The sequence below is a fragment of the Balaenoptera borealis genome (genome assembly GCF_965194805.1).
Source record: "Balaenoptera borealis genome assembly, chromosome: 20".
Taxonomy (NCBI): Eukaryota; Metazoa; Chordata; class Mammalia; order Artiodactyla; family Balaenopteridae; genus Balaenoptera; species Balaenoptera borealis.
Genome location: NC_138879.1, coordinates 37,079,646 through 37,089,102, shown reverse-complemented (window position 1 = coordinate 37,089,102; position 9,457 = coordinate 37,079,646). Strand labels below are relative to the sequence as shown.

Below are 9,457 nucleotides of genomic sequence, written 5' to 3'. Positions count from 1 at the left end.
AGTTCATATGGTCCAACTCCCCCATGGTCCATGCTTTCATTTAACTGACCCTGAAAAATATGTTAAAGTTTTAAAAATAAATAATATCATAAACAAGAAATTAAAGAATTTACTGCTTCACCCCATTACTGAAGGACAATGAACGAAATAAACCAGCTTACAAATTCTCTATAATTTAATAACAGGTAAATGTGGTGATGAACAAAATAAGGTACACAAACAATACTATGGGATTTCACTTTTATGTGACAACTAAGCTACAGATGCTACTCATCAAAGATCTACAAACAAAGAGATTGGGCTTCCCTGGTGGCGCAGTGGTTAAGAATCTGCCTGTCAGTGCAGGGGACACGGGTTCGATCCCTGGTCCGGGAAGATCCCACATGCCACGGAGCAACTAAGTCCGTGAGCCACAACGACTGAGCCTGCGCTCTAGAACCCAAGAGCCACAACTACTGAGTCTGTGTGCCACAACTACTGAAGCCTGTGCACCTAGAGCCAGTGCTCCACAACAAGAGAAGCCACCGCAATGAGAAGCCCATGCACCACAACGAAGAGTAGCCCCTGCTCGCCACCAACTAGAGAAAGCCTGCGTGGCAGCAATGAAGACCCAACACAGCCAAAGATAAAATAAATAAATTTATTAAAAAAAAAAAAAAAAGGTGATTTTTCCTTCAAAAATTACATTTATTCAAAATATGTATTTTGTATATTATGAAACTAAAGGTACTACATTCCAAGTATGAGTTAATCAAATGATTTACAAAAAGTGCTATTCTGATATGCTTTTGATAATAAGACTAACATAATGCTACAAACCTTATGTAACTACAGCCTAGCTAAGCCTAAAGTAACCACAACCAGTCCAAGATATTGTAGTGTACGATATGGCTGATCAAAGCAAAACAATTAAACAACACTCTCAAATTGTGAGGAGTCATGCTGGCCAAAAATTTATCCTGACCATAGTATAAATGAGTGCAAAACTTAATTAACCTTCTGTACACTAGCAATGAACAATTCAAAAATGAAATTAAGATAACTCCATTCACAGTTGCATCAATAAGAATAAAATACTTAGAAAAAAATTTAACAAAAAAAGTGCAAGCCTTGTATATTTGATAACTCCAAAACACTGCTGAAAGAAATTTTTGAAGACCTACATAAGTCAAAAGACATTCCATGTTCATGGATCAGATGACTTAACATTGTTAAGATGGCAATACTAAATAAATTGGTCTACTGATTCAACTCAATCCTATAAAAATCCCAGGTTCCTTTCTTGCAGAAATTGACAAGCTAATCCTAAAATTCACTCAGAAACACAAGGGGGCCAAAACAGTCTTGAAAAAGGAAAACAAAGTTGGGGGACTGACACATCCTGATTTCAAAATGTACTACAAAGCAACAGCAATTAACACAGTGTGGTACCAGCATAAGGACAGAAATATAGATCAATGAAATAGAATTGAGAACCCAGAAATAAACCCTTCCATTTACGGTCAACTGATTTTTTACAAAGATGCCAAGAAAATTCAATGGGAGACAGTCTTTCAATAAATGGTGTTGGCAGAATCAGATATCCACATGCAAAGATTTACTTTGGACCCCATCTACACACCATACATCAAAATGGATCACAGACCTAAATGTAAGACCTAAAACTATAAAATTCTTAGAAGAAATCTAGAAGGGAGTAAATCTTCACAATCTTGGGGTAGGCAATGACTTCTTAAGACAGATCACAAAAGGCACAAAAGAGTAATGAAAAAAGTCGATAAAGTGAATTTACTGAAAATTTAAAACTTCTGCACTTCTAAAGATATTATGAAGTGAAAAGAAAATCCACAGAATAAGAACATATAAAGAACTTCTACAACTCAATAATAAAAAAATAAATAACCAAATTTTAAAAAAATGGGTTTGGATCTGAATAGGCATTTCTGCAAAGACGACATATAAATGGCCAATAGTCACATGAAAGTATGTTCAACATCATTAGCCATTAGGGAAGGGCAAGCCAAAACTAAACTGAGATACCACTTCATATCAACTAGGATAGCTATAATTAAAAAGACAAAAAATAACAAGTTTGGCAAGGATGTAGAGAAATTGGAACCCTCATACAATGCTGGCAGCAATGTAAAATGGTATAACCGCTTTGGAAAACAGTTTGGCAGTTTCTTCAAAAATTAAACATGGACTTACCACATGATCCAGCAAATCTACTCCTCGGTATCTACCCAAGAGAAATGAAAATACATGTTCCACAAAGACTTAGGCACAAATGTTCATAGGAGCGTTATTCACAATAGCCAAAATATGGAAACAACTCAAATGAACATCAACTGGTGAAATGATAAATGTGGTTAATCCTAACAATGTAATACTATTTGGCCATAAAAATGAATGAAATACTGATATATACCACAACACAGATGATCCTCACGTCATTATGTTAAGTGAAAGAAGCCAGACACAAAAGGCCACATACTGTATAATTCCATATACACACGTTAGAAAAGGCAAATTTATAGAGATGGCAAGTAGACTAGTTGCGTAGGTTGTCTAGGGCTAGGGGTGGCAATGAGGAGAGACTGTAAATGGGCCCGAAGTTTCTTTTGAGGGCAACAGAAACGTTCTAAAACTAAATTGTGGTGATGGTTGTATAACTCCATAAATATACTAAAAGTCACTGAATTATAAAAAATAATTTGGCAGCAGAAAGTCAGTTATTTATATTACAAAATACACCTTTAAAATGAGTATTCTTAAATATAGTCTGATTATGAACTCTTTCAATTTATACAAAAGGCTATCACTTAATTGAAAGTAGGCTCTAAAAAATTAGAAGTTTAAAGTTTTTATTAAAAATTTTAGAATAATTCAAAAAATATTTAAGTGAACTCATCTTTCTTCAAAGATACCAGCACACAGTCAAGACACACAAAGAAAACTGACAGTATTCTTACACAATGGATGTTCAAATGACCCCTCAAAACACAAGTTTTTTAGTCAGAACTTGCTCACAGTGTAAACAAGTCAGGATGAAGTCTAACACCAAGGATGTATGTTTCATGATTAGACCTAGGCAAATGGAGGGGGCAGTATCAAGGGAAAAAAATTCTTGCAGTTTCAACTTGATACAGTTTCTTCTGTGTGTGGGGAGGGGCAGATGGGGTGGTTATGGTTAAAGGGATTTTTTTGGTTTCTGGTGCTTCATACAATCACCTATGATGGCTTCACTTTAAAGACAAAAGGCTAACTTCTATAAAACTGGTATTATGTAATTGCTTTTTTTTTTTTTAATATTCGCTTTACTTAATTTTAAATTAAAGACCACAGAGTAGTTAAAACTGAACTATGACTCTGAAGCCACCTAGAAAGATATGCCCTGTGGCTATGTTTCATTTCTGGAGCCAGCCAGGCCTGTCTTACCACCTGCATCTGGGCTTATAACTACCTACCGTTACCTTCTGGAGCAGAAGCATTTTGAGGCACAATTCTTTTCTACTACTCAATGTTATCTTTAGAAGTCTTACACCAGGGGACTTCCCTGGTGGTCCAGTGGTTAGGACTCTGTGCTTCCATGGCGGGGGTATGGGTTCGATCCCTGGTCAGGGAACTAAGATCCTGCCTGCCACACGGTGTGGCCAAAAATAAAGAAGTAAATAAATAAAACCCACAACTAGAAGTCTTACACCAGAAACATCAAGCTACCATATAGGACATACTGACAATTCTCCTTCACAGGAAACTTTATTCAGATTTTTTTTTTTCTGCCTTAAGCTTTATGACCCACCCAATGTTTCTTGTGTGTGCCACTATGATTGACAAAGTAGAATCCTCCTCATCTAAGGTACTATACAAGATACACTGTTTCAAACTAGCACATCAGAATGACTATTCACAAAGTATTAAATTAAAATTGTATATAAATTCAAGTTAATATGCCTTAAGTCCCAATGAAAGAGAGCACATTTCATAAAAACTTAAATAAATTGTTACAGAATGGGTGAAAAATATCCTTAATCCAAACATTCATTAAATCATTTATCTACTTGCCTGGCTGTTCACAGGTATTTCCTTATAAAATGAGATTCAGTAATTCAGATACATTGGGAAAAAGGAGTAAACCTGGCCCCAAATCTTGGGCTATTTAAAAATACTTTAAGGTAAGTATCTATTAAAATGCAAGATAAGCATTGATAATGAGATATTCACAATCGTGAATATTTGAATACATATTATCTATTGAATATATAGCACTGTTTTTCAAAACATTAAAAATTTTTAAACTTTTGCTCTATAAAACTTTAATATCCCAATCTGAAATTCGTGCTACTAGTAAGCCTCTGTGACTATTTCAAAATTTGAATTAGTAGAGTAAAAATTAAGGATTTTTTAAGTTGCATTCACAATTATCTATTACTCTTTTAACCTGTGCCTCCATAGAAAGCAGATGTTTCCAACATTTTCATAATCTAATGAAAATCTCTAGAGGAAAACTTTCCCTTAGTTTCAACTCTGTTCCCAAATTATATTATCACCAATGAAACAGAAAAACAAACAAAAAAACCCTTTCACCCATTGGTTTTAATACAGTATTTAAAATGTATTAATTCTCCTCATCTTTTACTCACTGAAGAATTAACTATGCTATGTAAACACATATATTTACTAATACAGATTCACTCAGTGTAACATACCTAAAAAGGTATATATCTCTAAATAGGACCAATGACAAAAAGAAAGGAAACAAACAAGCAAACAAACTACAGTTCTAAAAATGCAGCACCTCTAGTATAAGTGTATTTATTATTAAGTCTCTAGGCATAGATGAGGGTAAATTTGAATGACTGGTTCCTTGGCAATGAGTTAACACTGACAAGCTATATTTCCATAAACTAGCTAACTACATAATGTGCCAGGATATTTTGAGAGTACTTTATATACTTTATCGCGTGTAAGCTTCATTTTATGGAGAAGAAAAAAGTGTCAGGGAGATTAAGCAATTTATTCTAGATCACACAGTCAGTGAGCATGGCTGGAGGGATCAGAATTCACTTTGACAAACCACAAACTGGTACATTACAAACAAAACTAGTAAATGCAATGAAGAAGCTATGCAATGAAGCTTGCTGACTTGAGTCAAGAAAATACTACCACTAGTTACCTCTGTGGTCTTGGGCAATCATCTCTCTGGCCAATGCCTCAGTTTCCTTACTATAAAACGAAGAAGTGAGGCTACTCCGACATGCACCAATGTTTAAAAAGCTTGGATATAAATTCACAGTGGTCAGATTTTCCAAGAATCTAAATTTCTCTCATTTTTCAGAATTTCAAATCTTACTTTAGAGAAACCTGGATGTCACTGAATCTCCTTGGGTGGCCAACCCAATCCCACCCCAATTCTTTTTGCTTGTCCAGCTTGCACCTCTTAGAATAACACACTCAAAAGAAACATTTTCAACTCCAAAAGCATTGCTAAGTAAGATATATTTTGCTGAAGGCTCTTCCTCAAAATCCTCTTTAATTACCTTTGCTCTTTCCCCAAAGCTCCTCTACCCAGGGTGGTGGCCACATTTCTTTCCCTTTCTTATTCCCAACAGTTTCTCTGGCCTCTTCCACACCCGTTCAAAACTCTCAAAATCCTATTTGCTTGTACCCAGCAAAACAAATGTCCAGGAGAGGTCCCAGTTCATAACAGGAATCTGAATATAGTGTTTTACTTCCAACTCCTAATAAAACCATGGTCTGGAAATTCTATAAGTTCAACTGATGAAGATTTTATAAAATACCCTTCCTATCATTTTCTCCCCTGCTCTGCTCCAAAGCCACTGCCATATGGGGCCAATATAATCGATGAGTACGTTATTTCTAATGTAAGTAATCCTATGTTTGTTTCAAATTGTATTCAGTGTTATCACATGTTCCATTAAGAGGCTAACTGGAATTCCATATGCAAACATATTAAAAAGTACACATCTCAACACCCACCTTCCAAACTGTCTGATTTTGATTTAGACTCCTTTGATTATGAAAAGGGCCGTATTACTTTAGCCCACTTAGTTTCTTAAAGTGTTCAAAATTCTTTACATATAGCATCTCAATCTTTGGTCAACAAGCAGGCAACAAATTACTTGCCAAAGGAGGAAAACAGGGTGAGGAAAAGAAAGGGAAGACCCTTCTGTAGTTAGAACAAACATCTGACATCAGTCATTAACCCACGTACTCATCTAGGCAATGGAATTTAGAATCTAAGTTACCGTGAGGTTATCACTGATGGTCATTTACCCAGAATCAGTGATTTAGCATGACAACACCATTTCTGAACGTCAGGTACAATCTGTGATTTTTCAATAAATTTATCTTGAGAAAAGAATTTTGAATAAAGAATAACAAACTACGAAGGCAGCAAAGGTAAAACCAAGCTATGCATTAGGAAAAACAATTCTAAATTTAACACCCTAAATTACAGCAAGAAAAGCCCTCACACCACCATTCACAAGTTTCAGTGCAACCAATTTATTTTTGGCAAGCCAAATCACAGCTGTCAACGCTGGTTTTTTTCCACCCCAAAATTACATCAAGTGTTTTGAAAAAATGTAGACATCGTCAACTGGGGTAAAAGTAAGTTACAAATGCCGTATGTCGTTATAAATGCTTTAAAAAAAAAAAAACAGTCACACGGAAGGGGGTTTTAAAAAAAAAAAAAGCAAACAAACAAACCCTGGAAGATGCAGCAGAGCCCCCTTGCTCCCGAAATAAAACTCCTGGTGGCTGTAACAGCAGCGGCAGCGCTACTCCCGACAGAAGTTTTCAGCTGTCACTTCTAACAGCTGAGCGCTTCCTAGGAGAGAAGCGACAGGCCGAGAGAAGCGGTTGTGGGAGGTCTGAAGATGGAATACTTAGGGAAACCCTTCCACACTTCACCTGCACTTACGGGCCACCCGGCAAGCGCAGTCCCCTCCCCCCAACACTCGCGCCCCGCACACTCAAGTCCAGTAGCTCCAGGAATCGACCACGCGCCCTTCCTCGTTCCCTCCACAAACAGACTGCTCCCGGCTGCGCCGGTCTGGGGCTATAGGGGCACAAGCCGCACCTGCAAGCGCCGCAGCAGCCTCGCACCTACAGCCAGGTCCGCCACGCCCGCCCCCCCGCTTCTGGCCGTGCAGCGCCTCGGCTCCTCCTGCAAACTACTCGCGCCCCCCTGGGTCTCCGCGCTCTCGGACGCGCCGCGCTTCCAGGGCGCGGGCCGCCGCCCCGGCCCTGTCACCTCGGGCCCCCCGGGACCCCGGGCCTCACCCCCTCCTCCAGCTCATCCTCAGAGCCCGCGTCCTCTGGCTGGTCCAGGTCTATGTCAAACACTCCTGCCATGTCCTCAGCTTCCCTGTCTCGGAAGTCCGGCGCTGGGTAAAAACCGTCCCGCCTCCGTCGTCGCCTCATGGGCCCGGACCCGCCGCAGCCACCACCGCAGCTGCCGCCATCACCGGCTGCTTGGGCTCAGTGCGTCTGCGCCTAGGCCCTAGACTGGCTCCTCAAGTTCAGCGCTGGAGCATGCGTACAGGACTCTGTGAAGCCGAACCGTGGGCAATGAACATGCGTAGAACTATCGCTGGGAGCCAGGTACTGGCAGAAACATGCGCAGAAACCCAGCCGAAGCCTCGCCCGGAAGCCGGATCATGCGCATTGTCAGCTAAAGCTTTTGAGGGACAGTGAGCATGCGTACCATATCTGAAGTTGATAAATTGAAATTGAACATGCGTAGTTAACCTTTCGGAATAGGAAAAAAAAAAAAAAAAAAAGCCACAACAAATCTCGTCGTCTGTGGAACATGCGCATTCGTTCTCTGTAATTTTTTTGGTATTGAAAGTGAGCATGCGCATAATAAGAAGGTTGCCACTCTGAAGTTTGAACCGGACAGAAACGGCTGATCCTGGGGCTGTCAGTGAGTGGGGTTAATGGGGAACTCCTGGAGCGGTGTAGAAAGGGAGAACTTGGCTTTGCTATTTACTAGTGCAGTGGTCTTGCGAAAGTCGCATAACCTTTCAGAGCCTCAGTTTCCTTCTCTGTAAAATGAAAATAACGATACCTGTTTTTGCAAGGTTGGTTGATAATGGTTAAGTACAGAGTCTGGCTTACAGGCCACAGCTCTTTCCAGTGCTGCACTAGACCCGGTGTGAGGTCTTTACCCAAAATTGTCTCTTTTCAGTGTTAAAAGTAGTGGATACTTCCTCTAATATTTCATCTGGTCTTTTTTCCCCCAAGCTTCGTCTTCCTTGCTGTCCTATCTGAGCTAAATACAAAGACTTTCTTGTGTTACTGTAGTTACCAGAACAGAAAGGCGATTGGTGGAGAAAGTCATTATTTTGAAGAGAGAAAATTAATGTTAATTACGTGTGCTACTGTTGAGCTCACTTCTGCATTCGCTCTGTCCCTGTGGTGTGAAGTGTACACTACGAATTCCTTTAACCAGAATTTGTTTTGTTTTGTTTGTTTTAAATGCATGCTTAGGAAAATAGCGATTTTGGAAACTGTTGAGCTGTGTATGAATGGTTTTGGGTACAGTAATCCTGAATCCTGAAACAACTTCCTTGAATGATTGGCTCCTTAGACAACATAGCTATTGTGTCTATAACACCATAGACATATATAGTACTTACAAATTATATTTTTAGTGATGTATATTCACATATATGGCATTTTATTTGTTCTTTATTAGTAACGTAGTGGCTCTCAAAGACTCTGTTTTTTCTATTACAGGTCGCTCACTGTTTTGAGGGAGTAAGCCTGGTTTGTGTCTCAGCATGTCAATAGTAACAGTGCAGCTTGGTCAGTGTGGCAATCAGATTGGTTTTGAAGTGTTTGATGCTTTATTTAGTGACTCATACTGTCCCCAGGGACTCTGCTCTAAAAGGGAGAATGAGGCATATCAAGCATCTTGCAAAGAAAGATTCTTCAGTGAGGAGGAAAATGGAGGTATGTGTGGTCCACAGACCTCTCCTTTACTCTGACATAACCAGCCTCTTCAAGGCCAGGCCCTCCACATGGTGTCTGAACCCCATCCCCTTCCGCCTTACTATGGAATGATTTTGCTCTCAGCCCTTTGTTTCTATGTTAATGTTTGCCTCTCCAGTGACATCTTCCCCTCAGCACGTGAGCATGCTCAGATCATGCCAATCTCAAACCAAACAAACAAACAAAACTTAGCTCTTGACTATAGCTTTTTTCCTTCCTCATCTCTTTGCCTTCTCATCTAAGATTCTCAAAGGAGAACCCTCTTTAACCAACTAAAATCCTACTTCTGCTCTGCAATACCACTGAAGCTGTTCTATGAAAAATTCCCAATGATCTCCTAATTCCTAGAGCCAGTAACTGTTTTTCTTTCCTTAATTCACTTAACTTCTCTACCGGATTTGATAACATTAACTATAAAACTCCCTCCTTGAAACTC

The 9,457-nt window shown here is 39.3% G+C and overlaps 2 protein-coding genes across 12 annotated transcripts in view; one reads left to right on the top strand and one right to left on the bottom strand.

The window, feature by feature from the left end:
- Positions 1-7,576, bottom strand: part of RPS6KB1 (ribosomal protein S6 kinase B1) — a 52,585-nt gene extending 45,009 nt beyond the window's left edge. The window contains exons 1-2 of one of the 5 annotated variants that reach the window (XM_082372042.1): positions 7,309-7,576; positions 1-50 (exon numbers count right to left, since the gene is read on the bottom strand). In XM_082372042.1, the coding sequence (XP_082228168.1) occupies positions 1-50; positions 7,309-7,449 (191 nt within the window). In that variant the 5' untranslated portion in view covers positions 7,450-7,576. Of the gene's footprint in view, positions 51-6,732; positions 6,849-7,308 lie in introns of those variants that run through there. The other 4 variants (XM_082372040.1, XM_082372041.1, XM_082372038.1 and 1 more) reach the window with 4 other exon arrangements.
- A 135-nt stretch (positions 7,577-7,711) lies between these two features.
- Positions 7,712-9,457, top strand: part of TUBD1 (tubulin delta 1) — a 28,333-nt gene continuing 26,587 nt past the window's right edge. For 4 of the 7 annotated variants that reach the window (XR_014238438.1, XM_082372062.1, XM_082372061.1 and 1 more), the window contains exons 1-2: positions 7,712-7,951; positions 8,767-8,982. Coding sequence is in view for 5 of the 7 variants with exons in the window: in XM_082372062.1 (XP_082228188.1) it covers positions 8,811-8,982 (172 nt within the window). In the remaining 2 variants the exon portion in view is untranslated. The other 3 variants (XM_082372060.1, XM_082372059.1, XM_082372063.1) reach the window with 3 other exon arrangements.